The sequence below is a fragment of the Mustela putorius genome, unplaced genomic scaffold, assembly GCF_011764305.1.
Source record: "Mustela putorius furo isolate JIRA1106 unplaced genomic scaffold, ASM1176430v1.1 tig00000151_pilon_pilon_pilon, whole genome shotgun sequence".
Lineage (NCBI taxonomy): Eukaryota > Metazoa > Chordata > Mammalia > Carnivora > Mustelidae > Mustela > Mustela putorius.
The window spans coordinates 1901452-1924364 of NW_025421296.1; the positions used below are offsets into that span (position 1 = coordinate 1901452).

At 47.1% G+C, this 22913-nt stretch overlaps 1 protein-coding gene and 1 long non-coding RNA gene across 2 annotated transcripts in view; one reads left to right on the forward strand and one right to left on the reverse strand.

The window, feature by feature from the left end:
* Positions 1-13494, forward strand: LOC106003795. Its single transcript, XR_001176496.2, has 5 exons — positions 1-176; positions 3243-3334; positions 8486-8609; positions 8782-12885; positions 13074-13494. It is a non-coding gene; the product is annotated as an uncharacterized LOC106003795 (long non-coding RNA).
* VXN (vexin) overlaps positions 5565-22913 on the reverse strand; it is a 24082-nt gene continuing 6733 nt past the window's right edge. The window contains exons 3-6 of the mRNA XM_004772976.3: positions 16737-16887; positions 12684-12745; positions 9777-9868; positions 5565-7947 (exon numbers count right to left, since the gene is read on the reverse strand). Coding sequence (XP_004773033.1) covers positions 7764-7947; positions 9777-9868; positions 12684-12745; positions 16737-16887 — 489 coding nt within the window. The 3' untranslated portion in view covers positions 5565-7763. The remainder of the gene's footprint in view (positions 7948-9776; positions 9869-12683; positions 12746-16736; positions 16888-22913) is intronic.

Consider the following 22913-nt stretch of genomic DNA (forward strand, 5'->3'; position numbering starts at 1 on the left):
GTAAAGGAAAGAACTCGATAGCACTGTTGGAATATTGCACGAGCCCAGGCCCTTTAAGCACTTAGCACGGTGCCTGGCAAGTGCTAAATACCCAAGAAGTGTTTGCTCCTATTAATACACCTGCATTTATCTTAACGTAAAGAAGACTACCACACGGTGCTGGAGGGCCGGGGAAGGTAGGTCTCGTTAGCCTGGGGCTTCGGGTAGTACCTGGCACAAGGCCCTAGGCAATTAACTGCAAATGAGTTTCTCCCTTTTCTGAAGCCAGGGTGGCTTTCTGCCCTTCCTCTCCTCAGGCTGGAGGAGTAGAGAATAAAGAGTCAGAGCAGCCGGGCATCCCTTCTCCTTTCCCCTTCCTACTTCTTTCCCCAATCTCCACCTCTCCCCACATCCCGAGGGCAAACAGAGTAGCAGGCGGGGGAAGGGAAACAGGACCAGGCTGAATGGTCTCAGCAGCACCGGGGTCCCCAGAGGCCACCGAAGCAGCTCGCTGATGGCTCAGATCCCTGGCCAGGGCCCCGAGAGAGAGCCGAAATGACAAATAGCCTTGGCTTTGTTTTGGTTTCTTTATGTTGTGGCAGGAGGGAGGACCCTGAGGAGGAAATGCCCCCCCCACTCCCACCTCCAGCCTCCATCCTCTACCCCTCTGCCCTGAAATGGTGGTTTCTCTGGACAGCAGGGGAAAAGCTTCCTCCCTGCCCCCAGCCCACTTCCAGACTGGCCACCTGCTCACCCTACAGGGCAGTCCACTCTGGGACTTTTCATGACAAACAGTCTCCTGGGTCCTTTGTGGGGTTTGTGTGAGAGACTGGGGAGCCTGCTTTGCTGATGAGGTCACCGTTCCTTGAGCTATTACCTTGCTTTCCTTGGCCAGAGCTAGCAGCAGGAATGCCTTGGAGCAGTGTTTGTTTGTGAAACATCAAATCCCTGCCTAGTTACACCCAAGGAGGTCAGCTTGCATCCAGACCCCAGCCCCTCAGTAGTTCTTTCGTCTTTAGTCCTGTGGATACAGGTGTCTGTTACCTGCCTCAGAACGAAAGGGCTGGAGCTCGGCCCAAACAGGATGGGCAGGGGCTAGCTTCCCTCCAGGAGCAGGAGGAGGACATGGGCAGGCCCTGTGCTCTCCTGGGCCAACGTGCTTTGTAGATTTCATTTGCAGTCTAATTTCGCTGGTAGGGAATACGGGCAAGAGGCCAGGGCAGCATTTGGCAGCAAGGGGACATCTAGAGAGGGAGAGCTGTTTGAATTCACAGTGATTTCACTGTGAATTCCTGCCCTCCACTTCCTGCCTGGAGGCCAGTGGCCGTTGGCCGGCACTGAGCTGGCCCGTGGGCAGCCATCTCCGGCTGTAGGCACTGACCCCACAGGCCACACCCGGAGAGCAGGTAGCCTGGGCCCCTGCCAGCCTGGAGTTCTTGCCTGCCAGCTGCTGACGGGCCTGGCCCTGCAGTCTGGCCCCAGGCTCTGCAAACGATTCTATTTTAGGTTGCTGACTAGCTCTTCAGCCCTCATTCCTGTCTTGAGCTTCCTGAGTCACTTCTCGCTCCCTGCTCTGCTTCTTTCTGAATGGATTGGATTAGCATAACACCATATGTTAGAAAAGCAATTCACAATTTATAAAGCCTTTTTGTGCACCAGCTCTCTTCTGATCTTTCATCAGCCTGTGAGGTCCACTATGCAGGTAACTTAATCCGTATTTCACAGATGAGCAACAATGGAGGCACAAAATAACTCAGGCAGTTTGATCAATCACACACACACACACACACACACACACACACACACACAGAGAGAGAGAGATTGAGAGAAGCATACTGCAAATCATTGTGGAGTTGAGTCTTAAGAATCAGGCTTCCAGGGGCGCCTGGGTGGCTCAGTGGGTTAAGCTGCTGCCTTCGGCTCAGGTCATGATCTCAGGGTCCTGGGATCCAGTCCCGCATCAGGCTCTCTGGTTGGTGGGGAGCCTGCTTCCCTCTCTCTCTCTGCCTGCCTCTCTGTCTACTGTGATCTCTCTCTGTCAAATAAATAAATAAAGCCTTAAAAACCTTAAAAAAAAAAAAAAAAGAATCAGGCTTCCAGTTTTGAATCCGATGCTCCTGCCTACATCCCACATATCTAGGTATGCACGCTATAGAGCCCTGGCAAGGGAGACCCTGCAGAAACACCTGCGGTGGCCATTTCTTTTCTTCTTGATGGAGGATGTTTGCTTCAGGGGAGCATTGCACTTTGAATCTGAGGTACCTAAAATACTGATGGGGGATAAGCAGAACTCTAGACGAAGGAGAGAAAGTAGCCTGAATTTGCTCCCACATTAGCGTCCCTAATCCCCTCCTTTCACCTCATGCTCAGGTTCCTAAGAAAACCTTTCCTCCATTCCTTGGGGGAATAAAGGATTGAAAACAGTTTACACTGTTAAAAGGCCTATCCTTCCGGACCTTAGCTCACCTTATAATTATGTGGTCTATGCCTCAACTTCTAAGACAGGCACACCCAAACTCATTATCTTGTGAAAATGAATTAAGGAAATCTTTTCTAGGAGTCAGCATGGGGAGCTCTCACACACTTTCACTCTTCATCTATTGCTAATCCAATAGGAAAAGGTGGATTTTGCATGTGGCTCCTACTTGACTACCCCAGCAAGAGAAAGGAAAGCTTTCTTCTTCCCCAGGCAACAGCCCAGCCAGTGAGAGACAGACCTAACTCAGCCACTGGGAAGCCACTATACTTGGAACCCCCAGTTTACTCCAGTGGGATTGTCCTTTCTAACAGCCTATCAATCTCCCACTTCCTACTTTGTTTCCTGGATTTATCTATGGTTTTGATGTAGTTTCTCTGTCCTAGATTGCAGTTTTCTGCTAGTCCTTAATAAACCCATATTTGCTAGTAAAATAACTGGCAGTTTTATTAGTCTCTGGGAGAGAGTACAGATTTTTAACAACTGGCATAGCATGGGCAGACAACCAATGAGAACAAACCTGAGTCATAGTACTCAGTGGGTCTTGGAGGCCCCCTGCCCCTCCATAGTGCTAGGTATTACCTACAGTTGCTGATCCATGGGGAGGTCTGCAAGAGTCCCGGAGCAGGGCTGGGCACCCAGGGCCAAGGAGGGTACTTTGGGGGAACTCTGGGCATTGGCCATTGCCAGCTAGTGCCAAAGCATTCGGACATTTCCACACATGCACCACCATACTTGTACATGCCATTGTATATTAATACCAATTGTCTTGTTTAACCTTTTCTAGGACCTGAGGAGGAAGATACTACATTTGCTATTCAACAATGGAAGAAACTGAATCTTTATGCTATCCAACAACTCCTCAGGCTCTCACAGCTAGTGAGTTTCTGGAAGTTGGAGAAATTCAGGGCATGGAGTACTCAAGGTGGGAGGCTCTTTGTGAGACAGAGGTTGTGGGGGCCTTGAGCAGGCCAAGGGCACCCCTGAGGGCTCAGACCCCACCAGATGTCAGGGAGCAAGGGGATGGGGAAACAAACACAGAGAAAAGGTATGTGTGTGTGTTGATGCTGATTGGGAAGATGAAAGGGGATGGAGGTAGGCAGACACTGTGAAACTGGGAATAAGCCTGCCCTCATCGCAGGCTTGCTGTGGCCAGAGCTAGTCCTGAGAGAAACAAAGAAATCATCTTTACTGTTTGCTTTGCCTCTTGCCCTATATGTGAATATTGTTACCCAGAGAATGTGATCACATTTGGAGGACTATCTGTGGCATTTCATTTTTGAAATAGCGGTGTCGGGGCACCTGGGTGGCTCAGTGGGTTAAAGCCTCTGCCTTCGGCTCAGGTCATGGTCCCAGGGTCCTGGGATCAAGCCCCGCATCGGGCTTTCTGCTCAGCGGGGAACCTGCTTCCCCCTCTCTCTCTGCCTGCCTCTCTGCCTACTTGTGATCTCTGTCTGCCAAATAAATAAATAAGATCTTTAAAAAAAAAAAAGAAAGAAAGAAATAGTGGTGTCTTGTTTATCAGGGGCTGCTGATTAACCGCTGAAGCCTGCCCCCCACACCAAGCCCTTGCAGTTGCCAGGCTGGGTAAAATCCTGAGCTCTGTGGATGGTGATGTGAGCAATGAGCTGTTTCTTGTTGAGGTAGGACCTCTCCCTGAAGAAGGCTGGGGCCCAGACGGTCAAAGAGCAGGAAACTCAATTTGCTCTTCTGTGGATGGAGTCTGAAATGTTAATCAGCACTTGCCCAGAATTCCAGGTACTTCCCTCACCCCTCCCCTGCTATCTGGGCCTGGGTGGGATTCAGGTCCCTCCTATTCTTCCCGGAAAAGCACAGACCCTTTTTAGGCTGTCAGGCAAAGGCCTAGCTGCTTACCCCCTGAGAGGGGAGTTTAACCTCATGGTAACCTGTGCTCCAATGGGCTTGCCCAGCACTCGGGATGTATGAAGTCTCCAGGAGTGGCAGCCTTGTGGGAAAAGATTATGATGTGAAGTGGTATGAATCTCTCTACTGGGTTTTCCCAGAGACCCTAACTAGGGGCTAAGAAACAGGCCCAGCTTCCCTATCAATGAGCAAGTCCCATGTCAGGTTTCTCCTGCAGCCACTCTCTTTGACAGCACATGCCTTTTCCCAAACTCTATGCTGCCTCCCAGCAAAGGATATTCATCTGTGCAAATCTTGCCCCAAGTCCAGAGTGACCCAAGAAACGCCCCAAATAGAAAACTTTTTTCTAGGCATGTGGCCTATCTGCAAAATGAAATCTTTCTTCCTGGGCATGTTGGCAAGGTGTTCACCACAAACCTCTCAACAGAGGCTGACATTTCTCAACATTAAACACTAACTGCAATTCCTGAGGATTAGAATCTCCTCGGGAGATTCATCTTCTTGTGTTTTTCCTTTGCTGGTCCCTAGGTCTCTGCCAATTTAGAGTCAGAGACAACACATCACATGATTCCTTTTAAAATTGGGCTCTGGCTGCCGTGGCTCTGCCTACCCACTGCCCATCTGCCTGCTCTGAAGACAACACAAGGATTGGGAGGGGTGGGGAGACAGCCAGAGAGCACACAAGTAAGAACTGAACTATTTGACTGGACCTGGTCCTAACAGAGGCAATTTTATTACCCTAAATGTCCTGGAAACCCTGTGCCTCTGGCGCAAGAAGACTCCAGGCTCCGTCATCCTGGACAGCAGTCTGAGCTAGCCTTGGCGCCCTTTTGCAAGTGGCTGTAATGTGAGTCACAGGGGCAGGCTCCAGGGAGGCTGAACAGGAGGTGGGCATGGAGGAAAAAGGCTCTGTCTGCCCTGGCCTCGGGGGAGAGAGGCCAGCAGGCTGGGATGTTCAGTGGGCCCCCTGGGATTTGTGGTGAGGACTGGGGGGTGGGCATTGGTGAGGAGCGTGAGCCCAGAGGGGACAGGTCATGCCAGGCCAAGCCCTGTCAGAAATGGCCCTGGTGTTGACTGTTGGGCAGGGCCCATAATATGAAAACCAGACATTGCCTTAGGATGGAAAGAACATTCTGGATTCTTTCTCACAATCCTTTTCATTTAGGTAAAGGAACAATGAGGTCCAGATTTGTAATTCTTTCCCTTGGTGAAAGCCTTCTCTTATTCAATGAAGGAGCCTCATACTCTTATGGTGGTTTATTGATGTCACAAACAAAGCATACTTTATTTTTATTTGAATTGGTCAGTTAAAACATTCTATGCAAGGCAAACACTTCATCATGAAATATTTAAATTAAAAATAAATAACTCAGTTCCATCCTACAGAAATCTCCTGCTGCCCCATATAAATGGAGGACATCAGCTATTGACTAAATAAGTTGAAATAAATAGTTTTAGGATACTCTGATTGATAGGTCCAGCATAAATCACCTGCTTGCTTCTTAACTGTGCTCCAGGCCCCGTTATCAGTACTGTGCAAGACTATTAGTCCATTGAGACTAGGCCCTCATTGAAAGAGTATTCGAAGCCCGGGTTTCCAAATCATGTTCCAACATGAGGATTGGGTGCTGACCATCTAAAACAATGGCTGAAGGGCAGGGATCAGCAAGATGAAAGCCAAAACCCAGTCCTCTTATCCCTCCATGCCTCCTTACGGTTCACCTGGAGATGCGGAAGCAGGTAACTTAGCAAAATGTGACACATGGCCAGAGTGTGTCTATGAGTAACGGTTGAGACTGGTAACATGGCCAAATTCCTCATTGTTCCAAGACGTGGTGATTTCTGGCTGAGTCTCCGTCTCCGTGTCACCATGGAGTGTCTAATTTTGCTAAACGGGTTAGATTAATTTAAGCTTCTGGGTCCTGCACAGGCCGGCATTCCTAACTGACCACTGCACGCCTGTGTCTCAGACTCTGCCGTCACACGGTGCTCCTGGCGGCCTCTGCAAGTCATGTGTGGTTAGCATTTGAGATGAAAATTATTTACTAACCTCGATCTTTCTCTGTGTTTGGAACTATTCTGTGTGAAGGAATAGATACAAACACCAGGCACTGAATCCTGACACCCATGTGGGCCAGGCGCCTTGAGACTAATCATGTAATGGCTTTAAACTGTCATCATTGGAATGGATAAGGACATCTCACTCAGAGTTGTGAGGGAGAATGTATGTAAAGTGCTCAGTGTCATGTCTGACGCATGGTAGGCATTTAATAGATGAGAGCTGTTGTATTGTATGATCATTGTAAGTCTATTGATGTTAACTATGGGATTGATGATGACATTTCCATTAAAAGAAGGAAAGCACAATATTATATACTAAGTTGAACCATATGAAACTGATCGGTTGTTTCTGACCTACAGAGAAGGCAATTTCTTCAAGGTCAACCCAATACTTAATGATGTATTTCATTTAAATCACTTACTTTTTCCAACCTTATCAAATTTTTCCTTTCAAACATTGCCCCCAGAGTCCTATTCCTACCCCTCCAAACCTTCCTCAAATCAGTTGCTAGAGTGAGCAAAGCAAGGAGTCTGGCAGACTTGAGAACCTAGTATCCTGTTCCACTGTCTGTCTTAAGGCCTTGGCTTCGCCATCTGTAGACTGGGTACAATTGTGCTTTCCTTAGCAGGGATAGTGGACGGGAAAGCACTTCCAAAAGTTAAAATCATTTTGCCAATGCAAGGTATTATTAATTTCACTAGCCTATGCCACTTCAGAGAACATTAGCATTCAACATTTAATTTTTAATCATGTTTCTCTATAGAAAAGCTGCACGTAAAAGAATAGAGAATTCATGCAATCATGCCAAATGATCAATACTGATCTTGAGAATACTGTAAAATGAATATTAGAACTATAAGTAAATATATAGTGCTTTGTCTTTAGAAATTATACCTTGTCAAGATGAAATAAATGTGATAAGAGGAATAGTAGGAACCATTGTGTTTACAAGGGCCTCAAACATCAAGCTCTTATATTTATAACAGAAATCACATACATTAGAACAACTTACAAGGAAGACTGAGGAATTGCCTTCTTCTTCCCCTGGAGGTCTTTAAAATGGGTTGGGAAAGTTTGATTGTGGTGTGATTTTGCTTTAAGATAAGGACAGAGTTTATATCTATCTCCCAAAGCCACTTTCAGACCAATGGCTTTATTGGTTCTAAGAAGGCACACTTTTCTTTTGCCTTCCAGGGGAGTTCCTTGCCTGTACCCTAAGCCAGGGCTATTGGTTAATAAGAAATGGTGATGTGTTTGGACCAGCTACTAGCAGAGGTGAATGTGGCTCAGTTCCAATCTGAAGTTTTCTCCCCTATATGCAGTGAACTTTGACCAATGCATGGACCCTGGGGAGAGTCACCTTTAGTCAGCCTCAAAGGCACAGTTGGTAGCACCCACATATTCAGCCTTCTTCTTGTGCCTTGTCCACATTTTCCGGAGGAGGCTAGGGACCCCGCAGGAAGCACTTCCTGTCAGCGGTAGGGAGGCTTCTGCTCCCTGGGGCAGGGTCGGATACTCTTCAGTCATCTTCTTGAGATGTCTGGATCTAAAGAAAAGCCAGGGGGGAGGGAGGACAGTTATTTCACAGAGTCAGACTTTTAATGTTTGCCCTCAAGGAGTAGACACAACTCTTAATTCTCTTCTGCTCATACATCCTGTGACCAGGATAGAGGGTCACTGTTGGGACACATGTACAGGTGACTTCTTTTGGAGGATCCTCACATGGGGTGAGGGAAGGAGGTGGCTCTAGCACAGTGGTTCATGGATCTCAAGTTCTGCTCATGTCCCAAGTTCTCCTTTTCCACCCATCCCACTTATAGACCAACAATCTTGATGGAAAGGGCAAGCTTCCCAAAGCTTTAAGCTGCTGAAAGAGTCTGAGTCCTCGGGGTACATGTGGCTGCTCACTGACTGGCCTCAGGCAAGTGACTTAATCTCAGCCAGCTTCAGTTTCCTCATGTACAAAAGGGGGATAATATCATCAAACTCACAGGACTTGTGAGGAGGAGAATGAGCTAATAAAGCATTGGGCTCCTTGTAGACCTCCATGAATGTTTATCTTTCTCCTCACTTTCTCCTCCTAGGTGAAAGAAATGGCCTTCCTTTTCAAAAGCCAGCCTCCAGGAACACATGGAAATGAGGACATCTGAGCTCAGAGAGAAAGGAACCATGGAGAACCTTCTGGACACAGCTATATGGAGCAGAAAGGTTGGTCTTTTTAGCTCAGCAGGTTGTTGTGGGCTTACTCCAACTTCCAGCAATAGCTATTGCTGCTCAGGACCATTTGAACTAGACCTTCAAACAATCCATGTGCCTTTCTGATTTTTCTCCAGTTAGGTCCTAGTACATTGAGTAACTTGGTTTTTATCATTCTTTCTAGACGATTTTCTTTCATCTAGAAGAGCTTCATATTGGTTGCTTCCTCCTTGGACTCCCAAGCTTCCAAGGTGTACACACTTGGGTAGATATTTTAGCCCATGGTCCCTCCAGTGTACACATCCCACATGCTCCCAAGAATGTGTCTTTCCAACTGCTAGATTGTAGGTTTCTTGAAAAATAAAACAGTCAGAGTTTGTGCTAAGTTCTTCACGTATCATCCCATTTTGTTCTCACAATAATCCTTCAAGAGGGGTATTACGATCATCCCCATTTTTTTGTTTTTTTTTTGAAATAAGTGAGGGCATGGAAGTTATGATAACTTGCCTAAAGTCATAGCGGGTTAGTGGTGGCCCTGGGCAAGCAAGAAGCTGGGAGTCAAGAGCCCACACCCTTCATTACCCCCTAAGCCACTTTTCTACTACATGTGGTATGGACGATCGTGGTGAGGCATCAATGTACATATTGACTTGAGTTTCAGACACCTGCTTGCCATTTTCTTAGTGCAACCTTGAAGGCACTGAGAGAATTGCTGGGGTGGGGGAGGGGACTATCTACTCTGTTCTGGATCAAAGTTAACAATAACATGGGGGTTAATACATTTGGTTTGAAACTTTGGTATCTTACATATTTCTTTACCTTTGGGCCGGGGCCCTTCACCTAATTCATGAGACATTTCTGACACCACTGTGCCTACAGGGAAGCTCAGAATGCGACCTGTGATTACATTTATCTAATTAACCAAAAAACTCTCCCAAATGACACTTCTCCAAGTCTAAAGAGTGGTGTTAATGAAGTGGAAACCATCAAAAACACTTCAGCTTAATCCTAGGGAAACAGTTGATGAGGCGCCACAGAGACCCAGGATTATTGCCCTCATTAAAAGGTAATTTAAAGCTGGCATGGGTTTTGTGTTAGCATCTTGAGTGTCTGTAAGCTGGGCCACCTGTTACTCTCATGTGATAGGACCAGGAGTGGGTGGGGGGCCCTGGCACTTACCCTCGCGTCAGAACAGCTCCCTTCTCTGAGGCTGTGGCCGCCGCCTCGAGCACGCTGGGGGCTTTCACTGAGATCCGGGCCACCGGAGGAATCTGCGTGGTGCAGAAGGGGAAGGGAAGATGAGGATGTGGCCATGATCCCAACTCTGGCATTGACCGGAGCCAGTTGAAAGGGGGATGTCTCCGTCCATCCACCACCCAGGGCAATAGTCCTCAAGCTTTGACTGGCATCGAGACTCTCCTGCGGGGCTGGTCACCACTGTGCGTGGCCTACCCCAGTTTCTGATCCAATAGGTCTGACATGGGCTTGAAAATCTGCGTTTCTAACAAGTTCCTGGGTGCTGCCAGTCCCAGGACCCCACACTGAGAACCACTGACCCAGAGAACTTGAGAGAGAGAGGGCGCACAACTCAATTTTACCTGAAAACTCTGTCCCCCGCCCCCACCCCCATTACCTATGTCTACTTTGCTGCCAAATCCTGCAGATTCATGCTTTGAAAGACTGCCTCGGGTAGTGCCATCCTCCCCCATCTCCTCTGCCACACGCAGCCTTCCGATCCAGTCACCCGGGAACTCCTTGCTTTGGACCAGCCCCACCACTGACCCCAGCCCCACTGGATTTGCAGTGCCTGCCCATGGCAGGTCAGACTGAGGCCAACTCTGGAAGCACAGGCTCCTCAGAACCCAGCTCTCCCTCATCTATGCAGCTCTACCTCTGTTAATCCCCGGTGGGTACCGTGACAGCTCCTATCCCAGTGTGTGGCTGGTCCTGCCTCCCCTCCTGCTCACACTCATTCCCATGCTCAACAAAGCTTTTCCTCATGCACAGGCGCAGCGCTGCATCTTCCTTCGGCTTTTCCTTCATCCTCTGGACAGAGCCTCATTTCTGCCTGCCCTTCAGAGCCACTTCTTCCCGGAGGCCTTTCCTCAGGCTGGTGGCCTGAGTTGATTTCTCTCGGTCCTCATGCCCCATGTCCCCACAGTACTGAGAACCTATGTGACATATTTCAGCAATTCCCCAGTTCTTTCTATGGTTTGCTTCTTGTTTCATAGGCTCCCAGTTCTCAGAAAAGTGCTATGATGTGTGTCAGGGTCTGGCACTTAATCCCTTTGGCGGTGCTCTGCTGCCTTCCTAGAGATGGTGAGTGCTCAAGAAGCATGACGACCTAACAAGGGTTAAATCCAGAATTGGCTTAGTCAACAGACATATGCTATGCTTTGTTCCTTCACCCCAACCCCACTGAAGCCTTAGGGTCACCACATTCTTGAAATTGCTGGGAAATTCCAGGTTGAGGACATGATGATTAACTGTCCCCTTCTCTCCCTAGCTGGCCAAATGTTGTGGGCAGAGTTACTGTGCCACCTTGTGGCCTCTCGGGAGCTCTCCCTCCCCATCGTGCCAACAGCCCAGCCCCGGGAACATATACCGCCTCTCCTCCACTGTCCTCAGTCCTCCTCCAGTACGTTGCAGCACTGAGTCAGAATTAGCTGTACGAGCTCTGACTCATTCTTCCACGCTGGGATAAGGGGCCTCTGATCAACTGCAGGACCCCTGCTTCACTGTCTCAGGCTCAGGGGAAAGAGTCAGTCCTGCTGCCTTTCTTTTGTCACTGTGTCCCCATGACCATCCTGTCCCATTGCAACTCCTTTTGGTCTCCCAGAAGTAGTTCTCTGCCAAGGCTACTATGTGAGCCCAGCCCAGAGAGTTGGAGCAGGTAATCCAAGGATGTGAGCCACCCTCTTCCCCTTAACTTTGGTCTTCTTCTGACCACAGCTAAGGGCAGCTATTTGTGCTGTCACAGCCTGGAAATCTGTGGCAATGGCCCAGCCATCCTCATTTTCTCTTGAGGACTAGGTTGGGGCAGAGGGCTCCTGATAAAACAGATTGGCCCATCTCTCCTCTTTCTGTGGTTCTCCTAGTACAGGGATGACCTAAATGAGGTATTTGGATTAGATTTTCTGCTCAGACAGGGAGCAAAGGGCTCACTGTCCAGTTTGTTTCAGAATGATGAGGGGGCTGGCCCACACAATCTCCAGGGTCTTTTCTAGTCCTCACCTGGCACGATCCACCCATCTGGAGAGCTGCTGCTCACAGAGACCAGGGTGCCTGAGCTGACCTCACCTCTAGCCACGATTCCACCCCTACTGTGCAAACCTAAAGGGTACCCACATTCATGCCCAGAAGAAGATGCAGGAGATTTTTTTTTTCCCTAGAGGGACCCTGAGCTAGATCTGGATGTGCACCCCCTGATCTGCCTTCAAAGAAGGACAAGCTGCCACCATGGGGGTAGCTCATGTACCATAATGGAGCGAGGAGGAAACAAAGGCTTGGCTATTTGGGCCCAACTCAGGACAAGGGGGAGGGGTAGCAATGGCCCCAGAACTTCCGCCAGTAGGTATCCCGTGTGCATGGCAGTTCAGCCTCCTAGTGATCTGAACTCCCTCCTCCTGTAACAGGTACTGATCCCTAATACAAATCTCATACCCCCTACCCTGCATCTCAGAGTCTGCCTTCAGAGACCCCGACTGGGAACAGACATCCTCCAGAGGTGTCCTGGGCGCAGATGCCTGGTGTTTCATGTTTTCACAACATTTAAGACCCTTGAGAGGCAACTCTTGACCTCTTAGCTGCCCCTGGGAATTAGTCAGGCCTGTCCACCTGGCATGGGCCTACCACAGAAACCACTTCTTTCTCCCTGTGTTTGAGATGTCCCCTAGGCAACACCTTTTTCTGTTTGCCTGAGAGCTGAATTTCTGGCAAGAAAGAGAACACCATCCAGTGGTGACTGACGTTGGGAGCCGAAAACCTGCAGGTAGGCTTTTCTAGTAATCTTCATGGCTGCAACAAAGGACAGGGTGAGGAGTTTAAAGCACAATATGGAGAACTAACCAGGCTTATTTTACTTACCAAAGACTTTCCATATGCTCGATTCCCACACAGATTGGAAGATTTGGGTTCCAAACTCCCCACTGCAAGGTTGAACAGAGGAGGCATTACTCAGTGGTACTCTGTGTTCCACTTCCCCCCGCTTCTGCGTCAATGATCTCATTAGCCAATCAGTCACAAGCTGGGAATTTCTAAAGCCCTTTGTGCCAAGCAGCAAGATCGGGTAAGAGGGTCAGGCAACGGGACAACTGTTGAGTGGGTCACCTGCATCCCTGGTAGTCTTCCGGGTGTGGGATGGGTAGGGATGGTAGAACTAATGTCTAAGAAGATCATGTGTGTGGAAGCATTTAGTATGTCTGCGGGCAGTAGGTGCTCAGAGAATGTGCCCTTAGCTTGTCCTTCCTTCCTAAGGTGCCAATCACAAGAGGTTATCAGGAGTTCAGTCTTTGCTGCTGGGATCGATTTAGCTTGCTAAATCTGTGCAGTCCTCTCTGGAAATGAGCAGAGAAGCCTGTCTGCGGTGGGAGGCCCAGCTTCATGATGTGCGAGTGTTAGAGATGATCAGAGTCCTGAGACATTGGCTACACAGGACTTATGTGAGAACCTTCTTGCTATGCCTTTATTCCTGAAGCCCGACCTACTTCTGAGTAATCTCTACCCTGCAGTCTTTAGCTTCTGAGAAACCAGGTGTTGAGCTGAGGGAGCTGGCAATAGGTAGAGGAAAATTGGCTTTCGATCTAGTCCTCTCCTTGGGCAGACATTCCAGAACAAGCCCCATCCTATCACACTATAAAAATAGAGATAAAACACTCCCCAACTCAAGGAAGAAAACACTTCAATGCTAATAAAATGAAGTTAAAGACTACCGAGATTGAATCATAATTTATAGTGTATAAGTAATAATAGCAGCTCAGAGTTTTGAGTATTTACTGTGTCAGGCACTGTGCTGAGTATGAAACACATAGACATTATCTCATTTAACCCTTACCATAATCTTGTTAGGTAGGTATCATAATAGTCCTCACCTTCCAGATGAGGAAATCGAGGCCTCGGAGATACATAACAGAGGAAGCCAGGTAAGGATAATCTAGGGAATGGCAAACTGCTTTGGGGGACTTGCAGGGCTGGAGAAACGTGACTGAGGGACACCCTAGCCCATTATGGGAGGTATCTGCCAGGTGGAGACAGGGAGGACACTCAGCAGAAAGAAGAGGGTCTGGGAAGTTCCTGGAAATAGAATATAATGGCACAGTCCCAGAATTGCACTGCAGCTCAGGGTTTCTGTGTATATGGATGGGTGGGGACAGGAGTGTGTCACAGGAGGTGGCCCTGGAGAGGCCACCAGCAGAGAACAGATTCTGGGGGGCTTGAACATGGTTTGGAGGGCAGTGGGGGTAGGAAGGACACTGGAGCAGAAGGATGGCAGAGGTAGATTTCTGCTTTAGACAGACCCCTCTGGTAGCCTGGTAGAGGAAAGAAGGACTACTGGCTGAGGGCCAGGGTTGGAGGCTACACACCAGAGATGGGTCTGAGCCCGGGTAGCCTGAGGTAGGTACCAAGAGGGAGAGATGAGACATATCCAGGAGTTGACATTGTCAGTGTTTAGTATGTGACGTGGTGGGTGGAGTGGGGGTAGGGAGGACAAGGGGGTGTTAAGGGAAATAACCCTGCTGAGAAAGGAAGGGATTCACTCCATTTGAACAAGTTGGTTCTGAGGTGCCCGAGGACATCTTGGTGGAAACATTCCTTAGGTGGCGGATTCTCCAGGGCCTAGGAGGTGGTTGTCCCCATTCCAGGCATTTGAGGCTCACCTGCTCAGGGCCTCATGCTGAGAGAGTTTCTTAGCTGGATCTCTGCCTTCAGAGTCCCTGCAATTTCCAAGATTCCTCAGAGAATCTTTCTCCCACATGAGAAGGCTACATCATCCAGGAACCTTCTACAGCTCAGAAAAGAAGCAAGCCCCCAGATCTGAGATCTCTGGAGACACACATCCTTCTGATGGGAGGATGGAAGACTCAGTGCCTCAGCCTTTCTCATGGAAAGCACTGGGTCTGGCTTTGACTCAGAAACCCTCTGTCTTCCCCAACCCCCTCTGGAATCTATCAGATTGGGGGAGCTGAAGGAATTGAATCAATGCCCAGCTCAATCTTTTTTTTTTTTTTCCTAACCTGACTAGCACATTCCCTGCATGAGCTGACTGTCACATGTTGGGCAGATTCTCTCCATTTCATTACTTACTGTTCTCTTAGAGAATAAAAGTCTGACTTGGACAGTCAAGCTTTCACAAGCTACTTAGGAAGGAAAGCGACCCCGAAAGCTAGATGGTTGGGAAGACCTTCTTTTCTGGGGGTGGGAGATGGAGGCATTGACTAGCAAATTAGAAGAACTAAGATTTAATTTCAGTTTTTGTTGCTAATAAGCAGTGTGACTTTGATCAAACAGCCTCTATGGTTTCAGTTTCCTTTTCTATAAATGAGCATGGGGTGTTGCGGACCAGGGGTCCTCTCCCTTTGGTGTGCATTCTAATCACCCGGGGTTGTTAAATCAGAGATTGCTGGGCCCCGCCCTAGAATTTGATTCAATAGGTCTCAGGTGGGACCCCAAATTTGCATTTCCAGCAAGTTCCCAGGTAATTCTGCTGCTCTGGAGACCCCCACTGTGAGAACTACCCATTTGACTGGTCCCTAAATCCTTGTTAATCAATATATTCTCCTCAGACCAACAGCATCAACATCATCCAGAAGCTTTTTAGAAACATAAAATCTGGGCCCTACTCAGTCCTACCGAGTTAGAATCTGCATGAAAACAAGATTCCCAGGTGATTCTTTTGCACATTGAAATTTGAGAAACATGGCTGTAAATCCAGTTTATCTTTTTGTAGCAAAGATATTCTCTTTTTCCCTTTCTACACAGATATGTACCCACCCACCCACCTATATATAGACACAGAGAAAAATTTATCTCCTCTTAATTTGCAAGGCAGATTGTGGTTTTCCCAATGCTTTCACTTTACATATGTGTATATGTAATCACTTAGCTAGAGAGTATAGCTTGATTTATGCGTTATTATACATCAGATCATAAAACAGGATCAGGGTGTTACTGATCAAGGAAACCTTAGAGATCCAGTTGAGCATCTATGAAGAAGGTGAGAAGATAGAAGATTGAAGAGATATACTCAATGAAGTATAATTTCGGTTCTTACAACATAGAAAGTTGTTGACACCCAAATGCCTTGAGAAGGACATCCCAAACTTTCTGTTGTGCATTTTAGGAGTTAAAATATGAATGACTTTAGGCTGTGGACATAACAGAAATAACCTAAGGCAACAATTAAAGGCAAGATAACATCACAGACTCCAGAGGGCTGGGCGCAGATTCCTGTTGAACTACTTGGGGTGGGGGCCATTTAAAAAAAATAGTGCTGAAGTTAAGTCTATAATGTTTCCAGTTTTCAAAGCAAATTTGTCCCTAAATTCTTTTTAGATATTGTTCAAATAGCCCTAAGTCATTCACATTTACAGTGGTGAGATCTTAAGCTGGCAGTTTATAAAGAGCCTATATAATTACAAACATGGCCTGTAAAATAAATAAGGTAAGCTTCTGTTTGTCCATGAGTCATGTCTACACTAGCTTTCCCTCCCCCAGAACATAATGATTTTCATCTCTGGAACCCAGCAGGGCTTCCTGGGGAGCAAGATGGCAGGTGGAAAGCATCTCTGCCCGCCCAGGGTATTTTTCAGGCGGTTGTTCTGTGTTGCTCTGTAGGTGGGGCCCGAGAGCAGGTGCACTCAGCGCAGGGGCGGCCCGCGCCGAGAATGGGAGGAGGCGAGGGAGGAGGCGAGGGAGGAGGCGAGGGAGGAGGCGAGGGAGGAGGCGAGGGAGGAGGGCGGGAAGCGGACGGCTCGCGCCACAGCACCTGCGCTACCCCGGCGCGATGGAGGACGCCGGGGAGGAGCGTGAGGTTGTTGGAAAAGACAAGCCAGGTCTCCTGCCTTGCGGCGTCTGGTCTAACAAAGCGCGTCACTGAGTCCCCAAGGGAGGTTCCAGGGACTTGAACCAGGGCGCACGTACCGGGTCTGGCCGGGGCCTTGGCAAGGTGGGGTCCCTGCGGCCGCGCGCTGTGGAGCCGGCCCGACCTGCGACCCTCGCCGTCGCGGCGGTCGCTGCGGTGCGGCAGCAGCTCCAGGGGCCGCGGCGTGTAGAGGTCCGACTCGATCACCACCTGAAGGGAGGAGGAAGGACAGTCAGCTTGTTCCTCTCCTCAGATCTTTAGAGGCACTCGGGCCCACAGGGCATTGGTGGAGTTTTCCTGACGCCAGAGAATGCTAGCAGCAGTGAGACAACTTGGGTTAACTGGCCTCCGACAGTCAACCGCTTTTATGGAATTTCAGCAGGCCAAATGGTGCGATGGGGCAGGAAGATGAGGGTCCCCGGAGTTCCTCACCAGCACACCCTTCACAGAGTCAGGAGCCTAGCTGGGCCTTCGGGCCAGACCTGTCACCCACCCTGGGGCCTTATATGGTTTGGCAACAGAACAGACTGTTTGGAATGATGACAGTTTTGGAAATCAGGGTCATAACAGTCTTTGTGAGAAGCAGACACCCTTATTCAAACAGAGGACAGTTTTTTGAATGCTCTAGCAGAGGGAAGAGCTAGGGACAGGACTTGGGGCCCAACCAAGTCCCAGGTTTTAAAAAGAAGAAAACTGCTGGCACAGTTCCACATGCTTACACTTCCTTCACCTTGCAGGACGCCTGTGTGAGCTGGAGCTGAAGATGAATGGTTTCCTAAGTGGAAATTCCCCCAAACCAGTCAGAATACTAAGACCTATGGTGTTTTTAGTAATGATCACCTGCTGAATAGTTATCTGGGGAAGTAGAGTAAGAGGAAATACCCCTTTTGTCAGGACCCAATGAAATGGGCCTTAAAAGTTATAATAAACATACTCAAATCGTTGAAATAATTTAAATGTAAAAAAACTTGAGACAAATAATGCCGTATTTTATCTTAATACTGGGAGTGATGAAGGGTATCTTTGTGGGTTTTGGCTCCTATCCTGCATATTTTTATACATATCCAGGACATTGGGGTCGTCCATTCTGAATTTCTTCACTCCTTTAAATCTGGTTAGAATGTTCAATAGTGCACGGCAGCTGCTCTGGGGTCTACACTGACTCATTCATTTGATCCTTCATCAGATGCCCTGTGAGGGCACATTCCGTACCAGGTCCTGGGCACTGGGCGCATCTGCAAGTTAGGTGGACCCCTCCGAGCCTTGGACGGATCCCCCTCACTTGTCCACATACAACAGCGGTGTTGCTTTTGGAGGATGCTAAAGGAAATAAAACTAAATTTTTAAAAGTTATGTAGGGTGATATTTCGATTTAGCGGAGAAAAATTGGATCTTTAATACTGTTACAATAAATGGCAGGTCACTGGAGGAAATGGATCTGTGTTCACATGTCTTACACCAAAATAAATACCAGATAGATCCAAGATACCTGTTGAAAACAAACAAAACACACAAGAATTGAACATGGCTCAATATAACATTTGTTACACATGAAGGGGAATGACCCCTATGTACATAGAACACCTAAAAATCAATAAAGAAGAAGAAAACAAGAGAAAAAGGGAGCAAAAACCAGAAGCTGGCCATTGACAATAGAAACACAACTGGTAAACATAACACCACAAACATGAAAAGATGTTGAACAGTCATTAAGTGAAAGTGAAAACAAAGTTGATGTTTTTTTCTCCTCTCAGATTGCCCGTGATGAAGAAGGTAGCTCCATTTGCGGTCACGCAGACCCGAGTTCACGCCCCAGCCTTGACAATTAGTGGTTCTGTGGAAAGGAGATACTCTTGCGTGTCCTTGCTCTATTGGGGCGAAGTAAATGCCTATCATCTGTAGAGGTTTTGGTAATAGAGCGTGCTCTCTATCTTCAAGCCACATATTTATCTACAGAATCAGAGAGCAGTTCATGTCTCCTGAAGACAAAACTAGGAGAAGCTGTCATTCTTCGCTTCAGTTTACCACAAAGAGTCCTTTGCTCAGAAAACCAATATATCCCTAATTTGGTCTTATTTGGGTTAGGAAATTAACTCCTCTCAAGCCCATTTTAAGGCCAGAACCACTCACCCTGTGGCTTTGGGGAAAGCTGATCACTCAGAAACATGGAGGATTAGTACTTTTTCTTCTCTGGGCAATGCAGGAGGTGGTCCCCTCCCAATAATTTAAAATATGTTCCTCTTTCCTCCCAGCTATATCGTATGTCCACTGACATATGGTTTGGTAAGGTGTACAATGGGTTGATTTGATCCATTTATAAGCTGTAGTATGTTTAGAAGGGGGTGGTTCAGTTAGGCTGGGGGCAGCCCTGGGCCCACCCTGTACCAGCTCCGTGGGTGGCCCAGCATTGACTGTCCAGTCTCCTCTGCTCTCCTCTTTACCTACCTCCCTTCCCCTTGGCCCCTTGCTCTGCCGTGGTGTTGCCCAGAATACTGGAATTTCCTAGATTAATGGTGGTTCAGAGCCACTTACTTTCCCCTGGACATGTAATATTTGGCCTAAGGGCTCTCCCCTGAACGTGACCCTCCAGGCTGAATAAGAGACTCCTGAGCCTCATTACTGACACAGCTGTCACAGGTGTTTCTGATTTTATTTTCACTCTGTCAGCATTCTTCTGAGTAAGGAGGAGTGAGACTGCTATGTTTTCAGACCTACTTTGTACAAGGAGAAAGCAAAGCAGGTAAAGAAAGCCTGTGGAGTCCATGAGGGAAACCCAGCATTTCCTCCTCTGAAAGGGAAGCAAACGTTCCCTTTCAGGAACAAGAAACTCCACCTCCGCAAGCAATCGCTTCTCTGCACTGTGGTGCGGGAGAAGAGAACGGGGAGGGAGGGAGCCCAGAGGTATTAGCTGCTCAGCCCTCTGCTGGAGGTAGGAGCTCCCAGGCGACTGGGATGAGGTTGGTTACTTCCCACATCATGACTTAGGGCCAGGTACCTCTTCTGGGTGTCTTCTCCAGGCCCCAAAGATGCCAATAACACGAAAGGAAAGAGGAGAGGTGCCCAGTTCAGATTTCCCTTTCTTAGCTGGTCTTGTACTTGGTTCTCATTTCCCACAGGAACAGAGGCTCTGAGAGGACTCCAGGGGAGCACATTTGGCTCTCACCAGGAAAGGGGCAGCTGAATAGATGGCTGTGGCCTCCTGAAAGCCTGGGTTATTTTCTGGTCTCTAGGACACGGTTTGGGGTGGCTACTGCTGGTCTTAGAACAAACTGGTCTGAGAGCAGGCTCTTTAGCGTTCCCTCCTCCCCCCACACTTCCGGTACAGGGGTAAGACGGGAATGGGGAGAAGGAAGGGAGAGGCAGGTTTGGTGTTGGATTTGCCTTTCCTTTCCTAGCCAGCAAACTGCCTTCTGAAAGTAGAGCAATACACTGATGCTCCCCTGCTGGTCTTGGGTCAGAGATTAGAAGAACAGAAGTCATGGGCTAACACTCAAGCCTCAGGATTCCATCCACTGACATCTTCAAGTCTCACTTCTGTGTGTTCACCAGCCTAGGGGGCTGGAAGGGGGCTGGAAAGACAGGTGAGACCTAGGTGATGGAGAATCATCATGATTTAGGGCTGATGGGATCCATAGCAATGTTCTAGCCCAACTCCCTAATTTTGCACATAGAGAAACTGAGTCCAAGAGAGATCATGTGTCTTCAGGGTCACAGAGTTATAAGGGGCAGAGCCAGGATGAGAGTTGTGGTTTTATGACTTCTGGGTGAGTGCTTTTTAGAAGACCCAGAGAAGTGCCTACATCCAGATAAGAAATTTCAAGTGCAATCAATCACTCAGGACATTTTGAAAAATCAGTAAATTTGCAGCCAAGTTCTCTCTGGTAAGGTTGAGCTCTGGGGAGAATGTGACATTTACAATCTCATTTTTCCATCTTTCCTGGTAGTGGTACCACTGCTCATTGTGATGGGGCTGGGGAATCAGTGGCCCCTGGGGGGGGGGGGGTCCTGACTCTCTATCTTAGTGATGCTGGGGCACTAAGATGGTTTAGAGAGGGGAGATCTTTGTAAAGGAGGGAACCTGACTCCATATGGTAGCCCAAGGACAACAGACACAATTAAGAATTTCAGGACAAAAAATTCAAAACCTTGGTAGATTTAAGCAGTTACAAAATGTGAATGTTTTCCTTGGGAACTCAAAGGCAGCCAAGAGCCAGTCGGATGAGGAAACAAATAATCAGAGATGGTTCTTTCTTTAGGACTCACTTCCTTCATCTTAGGTAGACTAAGACCTTTCTTGTCTTTTCTAATTTGAATGTTCTGTACAGCTGACATTGAGGTTTGCAAACAAAGGACGAGTCAGGATGTTAGGGGAAATGAGAAATTTAGAGGTGAGCTCAAAAACCAGAGGGCATTATTAAGTTGTCTCACCTGGAGGAAGACTGTATAGTTGAAGACAAGATCCAGCTTCTAATTTTTTTTTTTAAATCAAAAGCAAATTTTAATATGTATTCATATACTTGAGTCATTTTTTTCCCTCTGAGTAAAAATATTTTGGAGAGGGAAAGTCATAAACCATAAACATAACTGTCTTTCTCAAAAATTTCCACTCCCAGGAAACCTGAGAGCTTGGTTCTGCAGGGCTGGCTGAAGTCAAGTGGCTTTCCAGAAAGCTGTCTCTACTGAGAGTTGTCTTCTTTATTAAGGTTTGGAATCTCCTAAGGATTTCCTCCCTAGAACCTATTAATTATTAGTAAGTGTGGTGATTTAGTTTCCATTTTAAAAGCTTTTGTAAACACTGCTCTGTCCTTACAAAGCCAGCAGATACAGGTATTAGGAGTGATTCAGACAGGAACATTGTTCAAGGTTAGAAATTCAGGGAAAGAACGTGGTGGGGAACTAAATATTCCCAGTTCCCAAAAGATCTTTCCAGAGTCATGAATGACTTGCGGTTCCTTCAAATCCAGAGTAATGCCAAACTCAAGCCCCTGGACCAAAAAGTCTTTTGTGAAACTTCCCTTAAACTGAAAATGACCTACAAACAACCCCTTCCCTTACCACTTTTTAAAAGATTTATTTATTTATTTTAGAGCCCAAGTGTGAATGGAGGGAGGGACAAAAGGGAGAGAGAGAGAACAAGACTCCTCAAGCAGCCTCCCCAAGGAGCACAGAGCCTCAGGCGGGCCTCAATCCCAAAAACCCATGATAAGGATCGAAATCAAGAGTTCCCTGCTGAAGCGACTGAGTCACCCAGGTGCCCCTCCCTTTCTATTTTTGGTAGCACCCACTCCTTGAAAACCAGAGGCATATTTCTTTTAGATTGTGGGCTTGGGTTTTCAGGGATGAGGAGAAAGGTAAGAATCTACCTTTCTACCACAAGAATTTCTACCACAAAGAAATCTTCCATCCATTCAAAGTCCTTTTCTTTCCTCCTTTTTTTTTTTTTTTTTTTGGTATGTTTTTAAGTAGACTTCATGCCTAGCACAGAGCCCAAGGCAGCGGCTAAACTGATCCTGAGATCAAGCCCCGAGCTGAAATCAAGAGTCGGAGGTTTAACTAACTGCACCACCTAGATACTCCCCTTGTCTTCCTTAATATAAAATATTCCCAAAAGTCATCAAAAAATACATATGACAACAGAAAAATGTGCAAAAGACATGAATTAGGAACATATAGAGAAAAAAATCAAAATCCCTGAAAAGATGAAGAATTATATTAATAATTAAATAAATGCAAATTAAAACGAGATACCTTCACCTATCAGATTGTCAAAGACTAACAACACTGATGACATACAGTATTGACTTAGGTGTTTTGGTAAAGGTACTTTAAAACACAGAATTTGACAATGGCTGTAAGATTTTTTCAATGTTCATATCTTTTGAGCATTTGAGCATTTTCTTTTTTAATTATGATATAATTGACATATAACATTAAGGAATACAATGTGTTGATTTCATGACCAAGCATTTTCATATCTGTGACTTTATTCTCAAAAAAATTTGCATAAGAGCATGAAAATATGTTCAAGGATATTGCTTGTGGCATTGTTTAGTAGAATTCGGTTAAATATTCTAGAAAACTTCAGATGTGATTTGGGAAGAAAATTATAGTACATTCATATAATAGCATGATATGCAACCTTTATAAAGAATGAGGTAGATCTATAAGAATTAACTGACATGTAAAAAGATTCAAGATTTATAGATTAGTGAAAAAAAGCAAATTGCAAAATGGTA